Source organism: Mastigoproctus giganteus, chromosome 10, assembly GCF_048544385.1.
Source record: "Mastigoproctus giganteus isolate SK-2022 chromosome 10, ASM4854438v1, whole genome shotgun sequence".
Taxonomy (NCBI): domain Eukaryota; kingdom Metazoa; phylum Arthropoda; class Arachnida; order Uropygi; family Thelyphonidae; genus Mastigoproctus; species Mastigoproctus giganteus.
In genome coordinates, this window is record NC_143584.1 from 227,508,129 (window position 1) to 227,523,720 (window position 15,592).

The 15,592-nt window shown below is 38.8% G+C and overlaps 1 protein-coding gene across 1 annotated transcript in view; it reads left to right on the forward strand.

Moving 5' to 3' along the window:
• The window catches only part of LOC150080004 (TNF receptor-associated factor 3-like), a 192,449-nt gene that overhangs the window by 95,137 nt on the left and 81,720 nt on the right, over positions 1 to 15,592 (forward strand). The window contains exon 8 of the mRNA XM_090383398.1: positions 13,184 to 13,225. Coding sequence (XP_090239524.1) covers positions 13,184 to 13,225 — 42 coding nt within the window. The remainder of the gene's footprint in view (positions 1 to 13,183; positions 13,226 to 15,592) is intronic.

Genomic DNA, 15,592 nt, shown 5'->3' on the forward strand with positions numbered 1-15,592 from the left:
GACTGAGACAGTATTTAAATTCTATACAGTGGGACCAACTGATGATGTTACCAACAGCAAATTCAAAATGGGAAGCATTCAAAGAACTTATCTTGGAAGCTACTAGGCTTTACATACCAACTAAGAAATATTGTTCAAGGTTTAGGCCAAAATGGATGTCAGATGAACTAATGAGGCATATGGCAGAGAAGAAAAATGCATGGGATACTTACAAATTAACACATGACACGGAAGCCTATGATAGATACAAGTTGATATGCAACCAAGTTACAAAGGAGGTTAGGCAGGCGAAGGCAGATTACGAGAAATCCTTGGCAAGGGATGCAAAGAAAAACAGCAAAGAGTTCTTTACTTATGTAAACTCTAGAAGGAAGGGGATGAATCAGATTGGTCCACTTGATATTGATGGGTCAACTGTTGATGATCCTGCTCAGGTAGCTAACAAACTAAATGAATATTTTGCATCGACATTCACACATGAGGAGTTATTCAGCAAGGGGAATGCCAGAGGTGTATTCAACTCTAGCAGTAAGCTACAGAATCTTGAAATAACTGGGAGTAAAGTGGAGGAGAAACTGTTGAAGATAAACACAAGAAAGGCACCCGGGGTGGATGGGATCTATCCAGTTATATTAAAGGAGGCAGCAAAGGAAGTAAGCAAACCCTTAGCCATAATTATGAAAGCTTCCTTGGACTCAGGGGAGGTACCCATAGACTGGAAATGTGCAAATGTGACCCCAATTCACAAAGGAGGATCAAAGGCTGACACAAGTAATTATAGACCTGTGAGCTTAACTTCTGTTCCAGGAAAATTAATGGAGGCACTGGTTAAAGAAGCACTGCAGGATCATTTAGACAAGACTTCAGTTATAGCTCAGACACAGCATGGTTTTGTTAAGGGGAAGTCTTGCCTGACCAACTTGATTGGATACTATGATGCAGTCACAAAAGAACAGGATGCAGGGAATAACTTTGATATTATATACTTGGATCTTAGAAAGGCTTTTGATACTGTTGCACATGGAAGACTGCTACACAAATTGGAGCAGTGTGACATTGGAGGCAAATTGCTGCTATGGATAAAGGGGTGGTTGAGGGGGAGAAGACAGAGAGTGGTAATCAATGGACACTGCTCATCGTGGACTAATGTTATTAGTGGAGTCCCTCAGGGCTCAGTGTTGGGTCCATTATTGTTTTCTGTATTTATAAATGATATTGATGATGGTATATCAAGCTTAATGTCCAAGTTTGCAGATGATACAAAGGTTGGCAGGGTTGTCAAGGACACTACTGACACTATGCTGCTGCAACAGGATCTGGAAAGGTTGAGCAGATGGGCTGAGAGGTGGCAAATGAAGTTTAACATTGACAAATGTAAAGTACTACACATGGGAAAAAGCAACCCCAGAGCAACGTATCAACTCTGTGGTACTACGCTGACAGTGGTAGAGAATGAAAGGGACTTGGGGGTGATTGTGCAGGCAGATATGAAGTTCCCTGAGCAGTGCAGATGGGCTGCAAGAGTAGCTCATGGAGTATTGTCAATGATATACAGGAATTTTTCCAGCAGGGATAAGGAGGTGATTATTCCATTGTATAAGGCAATGGTCAGGCCACATCTTGAGTACTGTATACAGGTCTGGAGGCCTCATTTCAAGAAGGATGTAGAGCTGCTGGAACGAGTACAGAGAAGGGCAACAAGATTAGTGAATGGAACAAAGGGGTGCTCTTACGAAGAAAGGCTTAAGTTTTGCAAATTACAGTGTCTGGAGACTAGGCACCAGCGAGGTGATCTGATAGAGGTGTATAAAGCCTTGAATGGTTTAAGCATGCTCAATGCTGATGGGATTCTTCCTCTAGCTCAGAAAAATCACCTGAGAGGGCATAAATTTGATGAATTTGAGGTATTGCTCAAAACATCAAAGGCAGATATTGTTGGGATATCAGAGACGTGGTGTCACACAGATATAAATAATGCGGAACTGGAATTTGGGGAATACAATGTATATAGAAAGGATAGACAGGACAGGAGGGGAGGAGGGGTTATGCTATTAATTAAGAAACACATAAAGTCAAAGGAAGTGAAGCCAGTTGACATCGATGGACAGGGCAGTGTCGAGTCAGTTTGGTGTGACATAAGCATAGGGAAATCAAAATTGAGAGTAGGAGTGTGCTATAGGCCTAATGACTCTGATGAGTATAATAATATATTGTACAGGGAAATAGAGTGGGCCAGTAAATCAGAGAGTCTTATAATGGGGGATTTTAATTTCCCAGATATTGACTGGAATTTGTGGGTTGGTCACTCGCACACTAGCAAGGCTTTTGTGGATTTATTGGATGATTGTTTTCTACATCAGCATGTTCGTGAGGCAACAAGAGGGAGCAATACTCTTGATCTGATTATCAGTAGTGATTCTTCATGCATTAAGAACCTGCAGATAAATGAACCACTAGGTGGCAGTGATCACAGTGTGTTGAAGTGGGATTTACTCAAGGAGGTAACTACCATCAGAGGTAAAGGGAAGGGTTTTTGTTTTCGTAAAGGCGACTATGATGGTCTGAGACAGTATTTAAATTCTATACAGTGGGACCAACTGATGATGTTACCAACAGCAAACTCAAAATGGGAAGCATTCAAGGAACTAATCTTGGTGGCTACCAGGCTTTACATACCAACTAAGAAATATTGTTCAAGGTTTAGGCCTAAATGGTTGTCAGATGGACTAATGAGACATGTGGCAGAGAAGAAAAATGCATGGGATACATACAAATTAATGGGTGACATGGAAGCCTATGATAGATATAAGTTGGTCTGTAACCAAGTCACAAAGCAGATTAGGCAGGCAAAGGCAGACTATGAAAAATCCTTGGCAAAGGATGCAAAGAAAAACAGAAAGGAGTTCTTTACATACTTGAACTCGAGAAGGAAAGGGATGAATCAGATTGGTCCACTGGATATTGATGGTTCGACAGTTGAGGATCCTGCTCAGGTGGCTAACAATCTAAACGAGTATTTTGCATCTACATTCACGCATGAGGAGTTATTCAGGAAGGAGAATGATGTAGGTAAAGTAAACATTGGCAGTGAGCTGGATGATTTTGTAATAACTGAGAGGAAAGTGGAGGAGAGATTGTTGAGGATAAACATAAAAAAGGCACCTGGGGTGGATGGGATCTATCCAGTTATATTAAAGGAGGCAGCAAAGGAAGTATGCAAACCCCTAGCCATAATTATGAGAGCTTCTTTGGACTCAGGGGAGGTACCCATAGACTGGAGATGTGCAAATGTAACCCCAATTCACAAAGGAGGATCAAAGGCTGACACAAGTAATTATAGACCTGTTAGTTTAACTTCTGTTCCAGGTAAATTAATGGAGGCACTGGTTAAAGAGGCACTGCAGGATCATCTAGACAAGAATTCAGTTATAGCTCAGACGCAGCATGGTTTTGTTAAGGGCAGGTCTTGCCTGACCAATTTGATTGGATACTATGATGTAGTCACAAAAGAACTGGATGCAGGGAATAACTTTGATATTATATATTTGGATCTTAGAAAGGCTTTTGATACTGTTGCACATGGAAGACTGCTGCACAAATTGGAGCAGCGTGGCATTGGAGGCAAATTGCTGCTATGGATAAGGGGATGGTTGAGTGGCAGAAGACAGAGAGTGGTAATCAATGGACACTGCTCAATGTGGACTAATGTTATTAGTGGAGTTCCTCAAGGTTCAGTGTTGGGTCCATTGTTGTTTTCGGTGTTTATGAATGATATTGATGATGGGATATCAAGTTTAATGTCTAAGTTTGCAGATGATACAAAGGTTGGCAGGGTCGTTAAGGACACTACTGACGCTATGCTGCTGCAACAGGATCTGGAAAGGTTGAACACATGGGCTGAGAGGTGGCAAATGAAGTTTAACATTGACAAATGTAAAGTACTACATATGGGTAACAGTAACCCCAGAGCAATGTATCAACTCTGCGGTACTACACTGACAGTGGTGGAGAATGAAAAGGACCTGGGGGTAATTGTGCAGGCAGATATGAAGTTCTCTGAGCAGTGCAGACGAGCTGCAAGAGTAGCTCATGGTGTCTTGTCAATGATATACAGGAATTTTTCTAGCAAGGATAAGGAGGTGATTATTCCCTTGTATAAGGCCACATCTTGAGTACTGTATACAGGTCTGGAGGCCTCATTTCAAGAAGGATGTAGAGCTGCTGGAACGGGTACAGAGAAGGGCAACAAGATTAGTAAATGGAACAAAGGGTTGCTCTTACGAAGAAAGGCTTAAGTTTTGCAAATTACAGAGTCTGGAGACTAGGCACCGGCGAGGTGATCTGATAGAGGTGTATAAGGCTTTGAATGGTTTGAGCATGCTCAATGCCAATGGGATTCTTCATCTTTCTCAGAATAATCACCTCAGAGGGCATAAATTCAAATTGAGGAAGGACGGATGTCGGATAGATGTGCGGAAATTTGCCTTTGGGCAGCGGGTGGTTGGTTGGTGGAACCGACTTCCATCACTTGTTGTTGAAGTTGATAGCCTAAACAAATTTAAAGCTCAACTGGACAGGTATTTCGAACGAACGGAGGGGTGAAATGGGAGAGGGTTTTTTTTTTTTTTTTGGCTGATGCTGAATAAGCTTGCTTTCTTGCATCATATGCCTCTACTAATGCTAATGCTAAATTCAAATTGAGGAAAGACAGATGTAGGATAGACGTGCGGAAATTTGCCTTTGGCCAGCGGGTGGTTGGTTGGTGGAACCGACTTCCATCACTTGTTGTTGAAGTTGATAGCCTAAACAAATTTAAAGCTCAACTGGACAGGTATTTCGAACGAACGGAGGGGTGAAATGGGAGAGGGTTTTTTTTTTTTTTTTTTTGGCTGATGCTGAATAAGCTTGCTTTCTTGCATCATATGCCTCTACTAATGCTAATGCTAAATTCAAATTGAGGAAAGACAGATGTAGGATAGACGTGTGGAAATTTGCCTTTAGCCAGCGGGTGGTTGGTTGGTGGAACAGACTGCCATCCCTTGTGGTGGAGGTTGATAGCCTAAATAAGTTTAAGGCTCAGCTGGACAGGTATTTTGAACGAACAGAGGGGTGAAGTGGAAGTGGGGTTTTTTTTTTTTTTTGGCTGATGCTGAATAAGCTTGCTTTCTTGCATCATATGCCTCTACTAATGCTAATGCTAAATTCAAATTGAGGAAAGACAAATGTAGGATAGACGTGCGGAAATTTGCCTTTGGCCAGCGGGTGGTTGGTTGGTGGAACCGACTTCCATCACTTGTTGTTGAAGTTGATAGCCTAAACAAATTTAAAGCTCAACTGGACAGGTATTTCGAACGAACGGAGGGGTGAAATGGGAGAGGGTTTTTTTTTTTTTTTTTTTTGGCTGATGCTGAATAAGCTTGCTTTCTTGCATCATATGCCTCTACTAATGCTAATGCTAAATTCAAATTGAGGAAAGACAGATGTAGGATAGACGTGTGGAAATTTGCCTTTAGCCAGCGGGTGGTTGGTTGGTGGAACAGACTGCCATCCCTTGTGGTGGAGGTTGATAGCTTAAATAAGTTTAAGGCTCAGCTGGACAGGTATTTTGAACGAACAGAGGGGTGAAGTGGAAGTGGGGGTTTTTTTTTTTTTTTGGCTGATGCTGCATAAGCTTGCTTTCTTGCATCAAATGCCTCTACTAATGCTAAATGCTAACTGAAACTAGTTCACTATTTTTAGGAATCTTCTGAGTATTTATTGACTTCTGATGTTAGTGAATATAAATTGGATTGAATTATAAAAATTTAGCTTTGTTTTATCTGCAGTCACTGAATATGATAAACACCTCTCTGGATTTCATTAAATATTCAATTTTTTTCTTCCATGACCTCATCTCTCTCTCTCTCTCTCTCTCTCTCTCTCTCTCTCTCTCTCTCTCTCTCCTTGAACAGAAAGGTTTCTGAGTACACACCTTGAATAAACTATAGAAAATACCAAATGCTTATGAATTATTTTTGGAATGCTGCCATAGGATATTTTGATTTCTCTATTCTGACACTTTTAACTTTTTGTTTTCAAAATTTTTGAAATGATTAAGGCAATTGTTTCAGGTCACTTCAGACTAGCCCTAGTAATAGGTCATCTTCAATTGATTGCTGTCCTCTTTTAGATTCTTATGACTTGAAATAATAGAATAACTAGAAGATTCTTAAGAATACATTGTATTCTTAAGAATCTTAAGAACATTATTTGTCCTTTCTTTATTAAAAATTTCATCATTAAGCTTTGTAAATCCTGTTTAGTATGGTGGATATATTCTCCTGTTTTTTTTTCTACCAGATTTTGCAATTTATCAGAAGGGCCTTGTATTATCATGCTAACCATGTACAGAAAAGCAGTTAAAGTAGTATGGTTATGCTCAAGTAGTTAAAGCAAAGAGGTAAGGAAACCTTACTAAGATTTAAATGAGTAATAGTAATCGTGGCATGTGATAAAGAAAGCAAGCATATGAGCTTATGTAGTATCAGCCAAAAAAAAAAAAAAAAAAATTCACACAACCATTTCCTCTAAATGTTTGTCCAGTTCCTCCTTAAATTTATTTAACTTATCAACTTCCACAACGACAGATGGAAGTTTGTTCCAACAATAACCACCCGCTGGCTAAAGGCAAATTTCTACACATCTATCCTACAGCTGTCTTTCCTCATTTTGAATTTATGGCCCCCTGAGGTTCATAATCTGAACAAGTGGAAGAATCCCATCAGAATTCAGCATGCTCAACCCATTCAAGGTCTCATACACCTCAATCAGATCACCTCGCAGGTGCCTAGTCTCCAGCTGCTGCAATTTGCAGACCTTAAGCCTCTCTTGGTAAGAGGACTCCTTTGATCCCCTCACCAATTTTGTTGCCCTTCTCTATACATGCTTAAGCAAATCTACATCTTTCCTAAAATGAGGCCTACAGACCTGTATGCAGTACTCAAAGGACAATCACCTCCTTTTCCTTGCTAGCAAAATTCCTGTATATCATTGACAAAACCCAAAAAAAAAAAACCCAACCTGCTCTGGCAGCTTGTCTGCATTTCTCAGAAAACTTCATATCTTACTGCACAATTACTCCCAGGTCTTTTTCATTTTCTACTACCCTAAGTGTAGTACCACACAGTTGGTACGTTCCTCTGGGGTTACTTCTACCCATATGCAGTAGATACAATATACTGAGAAAATATAAATCCTGAACAGTTCATTCCATGAACACAGTAAATTCAAAACCCTATAATATTCACTAAAATCAAAATCTGTAAACAAGAACTTTAGATAAAACCTATTGTTAGTTGCAAGTGTCACATGGACCAAAGAATTGCAGAATGAATAGTGAAACTCACGTCCATGATTATAACATGATATGATAGTACAGCCAGTCTTCTCTGAATAAAAGGGAAGAACTTCAGAAAATACAAAAAAAAAAAAAAAAAACCAAAATCATATTGAATGATAATAGAGTAGATATTTTCAGTGGAGGTTTAATGTTAATATATCCTACTTGAAGAAATCATAAAAATTCTAAAAAGATCGACCAACTAACATATTTGTGTATTGAATAATTCCTCCTTATCACAACAGGCCATTGGTGCCTCCATAGCCAGGTGGGAAGGAGCAGCAGTGCATAGCACACGCTTCTTGATAAGACCGGAGTTTGAGCCCATCGCCACCAAATACGGAGGATGTAGAAAGGTCAAGGGAATGACCATCGCATATTCCCAGAGCAAAATGGTCTTAGTTGCTAATGCTCCTAAAAAAAAAAAAAAAAAAAAACAGGCCATTACTGATCTCATCTAGCCTTCTGGATGTGCAGGACTAATTTTCATGTCAAAATAAATTCTTGATACATCAAGAAGTCCTTAATGTGGGAAGGGAGCCATTATTTCTCTGCTTCTCATCACGATTTTCATGTTACAATTTGAATCCAAAATGGAAGATCTGACTTAGATAGACTTTGGATATAGTAGTAGTAGTAGTGGCATGTGATGCAAGAAAGCAAGCGTATGAACTTATGCAGCATCAGCCAAAAAAAAAAAAAAAAAAAAATCACACCATTCCCTCCAAATGCCTGTCCAGTTCCTCCTTAAATTCATTTAACCTATCAACTTCCACAACGACAGATGGAAGTTTGTTCCAGCAATTAACCACTCGCTGGCTAAAGGCAAATTTCCGCACATTTATTCTACATCTATCTTTTCTTAATTTGAATTTATGCCCCCTTAGGTTCATAATCTGAACAAGTGGTAGGATCCTATTTGAATTCAGTGTGCTCAACCCATTCGAGGCTTTATACACCTCAATCAGATCACCGCGCAGGTGCCTAGTCTCCAGCCACTGCAATTTGCAGAACTTAAGCCTCTCTTGGTAAGAGGATCCCTTCATTCCCTTCACCAATCTTGTTGCCCTTCTCTGTACACACTCAAGCAAATCTACATCCTTCCTAAAATGAGGCCTCCAGACCTGTATGCAGTACTCAAGGCATGGCCTGACCATTGCCTTATACAGAGGGACAATCACCTCCTTTGCCCTGCTAGCAAAATTCCTATATATCATTGACAAAACCCCATGACCTGCCCTGGCAGCCTGTCTGCATTGCTCAGAAAACTTCATATCTGACTGCACAATTACTCCCAGGTCTTTTTCATTTTCTACTACCTTAAGTGTAGTTCCACATGTTTCTCTGGGGTTACTTCTACCCATATGCAGTACTTTGCATTTGTCAAGGTTAAACTTCAGTTGCCACTTCTTAGCCCATCTGCCCAAATTTTCTAAATCCGGTTGCAGTAGCACACTGCCATTACTGTCATTAACAGCTCTGCCAACCTTTGTATCATCTGCAAACTTCAACACTAAGCCTGATATACCTTCATCAATATTATTGATAAATACACAAAACAACAGTGGACCCAACACCGAACCCTGTGGGACTCCACTAATAACATTAGTCCACGAAGAGCAGCACCCATTGATTACCACCCTCTGTCTTCTCCCACTCAACCATCCTTTTATCCATTGTAGCAACTTACCCTTAATACCATTCTGCTCCAATTTGTACAATAGTCTTCCATGCACAACAGTGTAAAAAGCTTTCCTGAAATCCAAATATATGATATCAAAATTATTTTTTGCATCCAGTTCCTTTGTAACCACATCATAATATCCTATCAAATTTATCAGACAAGACTTTCCCTTAACAAACCAATGCTGTGTCTGAATTATTGCTGCAGTCTTGTCTAGATGATCCTGCAATGCATCTTTAACTAGTGACTCCATTATTTTACCAGGAACAGGAGTTAAACTAACTGGTCTGTAATTACTTGTGTCACCCTTCGATCCCCCTTTGTGAATTGGGGATGCATTTGCACATCTCCAGTCTGTGTGGACCTCCCCTGAGTCCGAGGATGCTCTCATAATTATGGCCAAGGGTTTGCTTAGTTGCTTTGCTGCCTCCTTTAATATAACTGGATGGATCTCATCCACTCCAGGTTCCTTTCTTATGTTTAACTTCAACAATTTCTCCTCCACTTTGCCCTCAGTTATTACAAAATCATTAAGCACCTGCTACAATTTGATAACCTTGTGGCATTTTCAAACCTTAATAACTCCTCGTGTGTGAATGTAGATGCAAAATACTCATTCAGTTTGTTTGCTATCTGAGCAGGATCATCAACAGTCGAACCATCAATATCAAGTGGACCAATCAGATTCATCCCCTTCCTTTTAGAGTTTATATAAGTAAAGAAATCCTTGCTGTTTTTCTTAGCATCCTTTGCCAAAGATTTCTTGTAATCTGCCTTCGCCTGTCTAACCTCCTTTGTGACCTGATTACAGACTAGCTTATATCTGCCATAGGCTTCTGAGTCGCTTGATAATTTTTATGCATCCCATGCATTTTTCTTCTCTGTCACGAGTTCTTCTTAACTAAGAAGTATATTAAATCTAAGGTATACATTGTACTCCTAATATTCAATTCAACATCACTTCTGTTTGAGTGACACTATGTTTCTGCTATTCCTACAATGTCTGCATTTGATGACTTAATCAGTACTTCAAATTCAACAAATTTATTTACAATGCTCCTAGTATTAGTGTACATGCAAGTATGTATGCACATGTTCTTACTTTTAGTTGTCCCAAAACAGCCCATGTATTTATTTGTTCCATGATGACTCACAGCAGGGCATTAAGTCCCAGACATCTTGCTTTCCAGGCTGCTGCAAGTGGCGATAGTAGCAGCATAAGAATCACTTTCGCCTCTGCCTGTGGCTCTAGTTAAGCTATTATTTTTCCAAGCTAGTAGTTTTCTGATCCACCTATCACTGCCTTGACAGCATCAGTAAATATTCTTGAACTCCTTTTATTCAAATGTATCCAATTACTGTAAAAACAGTCCCTCCTGTTAACAAGCACAGACCATGCTGCGAAAAATTCTACTCCATGAGCCTTTCGCAATCTCTCCAGGGCTGAATTTTTTGAAAAGGCTCTTAACATATACCCTCTCCTGTCATGTCTGGGCAGAATTTCAGACACTTTCAAATTCTAAAATAGAAAAGAATCTTGAATTTCAGCACGATATACACACAATTAGTCTCGTCACGGCATAGTGGTGCCAGGTGTTATTCAATCCTAATTCTTGACTTTTTCCCAACATTGCCCTATATTTGTTAAGTAAGTCCTCAGATCTCTTACTCTTAATATCATTAGTGCCAGCATGTACAACAATTTGTGCCCTTAAAAGATGATACAAATTTGCTCTACAACATAGTCTGCTTTGACACCTTGCAGATATACCTTGGTTCTATTCAACCTATTCCTTCTTGCTCAAGGTATATCCTGTTTCCCTGACAATAGAGTCACTGACAGTAACCACTCCTGTGGGATGAGTGTATTCTACCTGGAAATGATGAGTAATGATGAGGTCAAGAATATTTTCACCACTAGTATTTTCTCTAACATGCTGATACATATAATACTCATTTAGAGTATTTAAAATATTTTTTTCCAAATGGTGAGTTTCCCTCCCACTTATTCCAGTCATTGTAGGGCAGATTGAAGTCACCCATAATAAGACATTAATGCTTGTTTGCCCATTTATCTGCATGTAGAAGCTCTCATCATACTCTTTTTACAGTCTTCTGGTCTGTAGATTACTCCCACCCTCATTATACCTTTGCTACCTAGTAACTTGCACTACACAGATTCTGTGCTGGCAGACTTAAGTTCATACTGAGCAAAAGCTCTTTTAGTGCTTGGGCTGCTTTTTATAAGAAGCATGACCCTACTGCCCCTTTTATCTTTCCTAAATACATTACATATACTGTAGTGGAACTCGTCATTTCTAATTTTTGGGTGACACCACGTTTCTGTTAGCCCTATTATATCAGCATTAGTTGTCCTAACCAGGAGTTCAAATTCAGCCAATTTATTGAAAACACTCCTGACATTACTGCATGCAGAGTTAAGACTAAGTATTTTTCTATAATTTAGTACCCTGACATACCCTTTGAAGTTATTTAACCTTGTTTTCCTAATTTTATCTTTCCTCTTATTTGAAACGTTGCAACCCCTCAGAACACCTTACCAACATCAACTGTTGCAGCAATAAACAATGATAATCAGATAACTGTGGATCTGTATTGCCCTTCTTCCCTCTGACTAGCAGTTTCCCTGAACCCTTAAGGCATCCTCAATGACACTGACAAAGATCCTTGCACCACCTTTGTTCAAATGAATACCATCTCTACAAAAAATACTCCTACTTACAAGTGCAGGCCACACTGATAAAAAAAAATAAAATAAAATAAATAAATAAAAAAATTCCCCTTTAGCCTTGCAGATTTCCTCAAGTCTTGAGTTAATCCACAAGGTTTTTTTATATAATCCCTCATATCATGTCTAGGCAGAATTGTAGACACATGCACATTCTTACTTAACTTCTGGATTTTTCAGCATATTCCTATATTTATCCAACAGATGGTCCGGTCGTATTCATTTAATATCATTAGTCTCCACATGAATAAAATATGACAATCTGTTGGTAACATGATCAGTTGTTGCTTCTGGCAAAAACACTCTTTTTCTAGTCCATCTATCTTTATTGCAAAAAAATGTTACCTGTTTCCCTGACAAATAGCCTCTCAATAAAACTAGATCACCTTCAACCAGAGCAGTATACACTTGATTATTCTTTTCTGGGACCCAAATTAGGGGAATATCACTTGGCAGGTCACAAGATCCCTGACAATCTCTCAGTTACATTTGTTTCCAGGACTCATTTCTTCAGTGACTCAAATCCTTCTCTTAATGCAACAAGTCCTAATTTGAGATCAAACACTCCTTACACCAGGTGCAAAGAAAAGAAAAGAAACATCAGTTGGTCTAAGTTTGTCTACTAGACCAGCTTAGAAGACCTGCCACAGGCTATACAAACAACAAAGTTGTGACTCACACTGGAAATGCCTGCATGCATTTCCATTTGAGTCATGATGTTCTTGGACTTTGTATTGTTAGTAAACCTTGTAGCAACCATTATTTAAGTAAAATCTTAACTTCAGAAAGATTGTGAAATTTAAATTTGCAATATATTACAGAATATAAACTAACAAAATATTGCAGAAATTAAATGGTTGACAAAACTTTAGCCATCAGAAAAATTAAATTTAAACTACTGAAAAAAAGTTCCCACCAAAATAGTGATAACAAATCTGTTGTTATCATTATTTTGGGGTGAGTGTTGAATATTAAGCTATAGCTTTCCAAATACTTAAGTAAATACAAAAATAAACTAACCTATATGGCTATAGGAATTCAAACTGTATATTAACTACAGTTCAGTATATCAAATAAAAAAAAAAACCTCAAAATTATTTCAAAAAACTAACCTACTATGAAGAGTTTCAGAAATACCCATCTACAATGTTTACCCTCGATCTCAGAATCAACACACACTGAGTAGGGGACCAATATTTTAAAAATAATAATGTTTCTAAGATAATTGCACATCTTTTTCAGAGCAAATGATCTAATATGCCAGAGATGCATATATTGCAATTACCTATTTTATGATTACTTTTTTTTTAGAGTTTTGAGTTGCCTTTTTAGATATCATTTCAAAATTAAGTGATCTTTTAATTCATTTCAGGAATTCAAGATAGAAAAGCAAAACTTGCAGCTTGATCTTGCAGTAAGTGCATCAGATTAATTAAAAAGAGGAATTATTATCATTGATTATTTCTTTATTCATTAAGTTAAGTAATGAATAAATTGAATTTATTTAGTTATCTAGTTAATGAATAAAGAATGAAATAAATAAGTTAGTTCTTAGCATCAAGTCTATATGTAGTAGGCCACTGAAGCTAATAACATGACATCATTTTCATTACATCTCATATTGTAAATGACAGGCAACTCATTGTGAAGGTATTCACAATATGTGTAATGAAAATGGTGTCATGTTATTAACTTCAATTGATAACATAGACTTGATTTTCATTACATCTCATATTGACATGATAACATTGTTGCCCTCAGAAGTAGAACAGTGGCTATAATTACATTTCAATTGACATGATAACATTGACTAGAGTGTCATTACATCTCATATTGACATGATAACATAGACTTGATGCTAAGCACTAACTTATGTCTTGTCATGCATTAAGAACCTGCAGATAAATGAACCACTAGGTGGCAGTGATCACAGTGTGTTGAAGTGGGATTTACTCAAGGAGGTAACTACCATCAGAGGTAAAGGGAAGGGTTTTTGTTTTCGTAAAGGCGACTATGATGGTCTGAGACAGTATTTAAATTCTATACAGTGGGACCAACTGATGATGTTACCAACAGCAAACTCAAAATGGGAAGCATTCAAGGAACTAATCTTGGTGGCTACCAGGCTTTACATACCAACTAAGAAATATTGTTCAAGGTTTAGGCCTAAATGGTTGTCAGATGGACTAATGAGACATGTGGCAGAGAAGAAAAATGCATGGGATACATACAAATTAATGGGTGACATGGAAGCCTATGATAGATATAAGTTGGTCTGTAACCAAGTCACAAAGCAGATTAGGCAGGCAAAGGCAGACTATGAAAAATCCAGCAAAGGATGCAAAGAAAAACAGAAAGGAGTTCTTTACATACTTGAACTCGAGAAGGAAAGGGATGAATCAGATTGGTCCACTGGATATTGATGGTTCTACAGTTGAGGATCCTGCTCAGGTGGCTAACAATCTAAACGAGTATTTTGCATCTACATTCACGCACGAGGAGTTATTCAGGAAGGAGAATGATGTAGGTAAAGTAAACATTGGCAGTGAGCTGGATGATTTTGTAATAACTGAGAGGAAAGTGGAGGAGAGATTGTTGAGGATAAACATAAAAAAGGCACCTGGGGTGGATGGGATCTATCCAGTTATATTAAAGGAGGCAGCAAAGGAAGTATGCAAACCCCTAGCCATAATTATGAGAGCTTCTTTGGACTCAGGGGAGGTACCCATAGACTGGAGATGTGCAAATGTAACCCCAATTCACAAAGGAGGATCAAAGGCTGACACAAGTAATTATAGACCTGTTAGTTTAACTTCTGGTCCAGGTAAATTAATGGAGGCACTGGTTAAAGAGGCACTGCAGGATCATCTAGACAAGAATTCAGTTATAGCTCAGACGCAGCATGGTTTTGTTAAGGGCAGGTCTTGCCTGACCAATTTGATTGGATACTATGATGTAGTCACAAAAGAACTGGATGCAGGGAATAACTTTGATATTATATATTTGGATCTTAGAAAGGCTTTTGATACTGTTGCACATGGAAGACTGCTGCACAAATTGGAGCAGTGTGGCATTGGAGGCAAATTGCTGCTATGGATAAGGGGATGGTTGAGTGGCAGAAGACAGAGAGTGGTAATCAATGGACACTGCTCAACGTGGACTAATGTTATTAGTGGAGTTCCTCAAGGTTCAGTGTTGGGTCCATTGTTGTTTTCGGTGTTTATGAATGATATTGATGATGGGATATCAAGTTTAATGTCTAAGTTTGCAGATGATACAAAGGTTGGCAGGGTCGTTAAGGACACTACTGACGCTATGCTGCTGCAACAGGATCTGGAAAGGTTGAACACATGGGCTGAGAGGTGGCAAATGAAGTTTAACATTGACAAATGTAAAGTACTACATATGGGTAACAGTAACCCCAGAGCAATGTATCAACTCTGCGGTACTACACTGACAGTGGTGGAGAATGAAAAGGACCTGGGGGTAATTGTGCAGGCAGATATGAAGTTCTCTGAGCAGTGCAGACGAGCTGCAAGAGTAGCTCATGGTGTCTTGTCAATGATATACAGGAATTTTTCTAACAGGGATAAGGAGGTGATTATTCCCTTGTATAAGGCAGGCAATGGTTAGGCCACATCTTGAGTACTGTATACAGGTCTGGAGGCCTCAATTCAAGAAGGATGTAGAGCTGCTGGAACGGGTACAGAGAAGGGCAACAAGATTAGTAAATGGAACAAAGGGTTGCTCTTACGAAGAAAGGCTTAAGTTTTGCAAATTA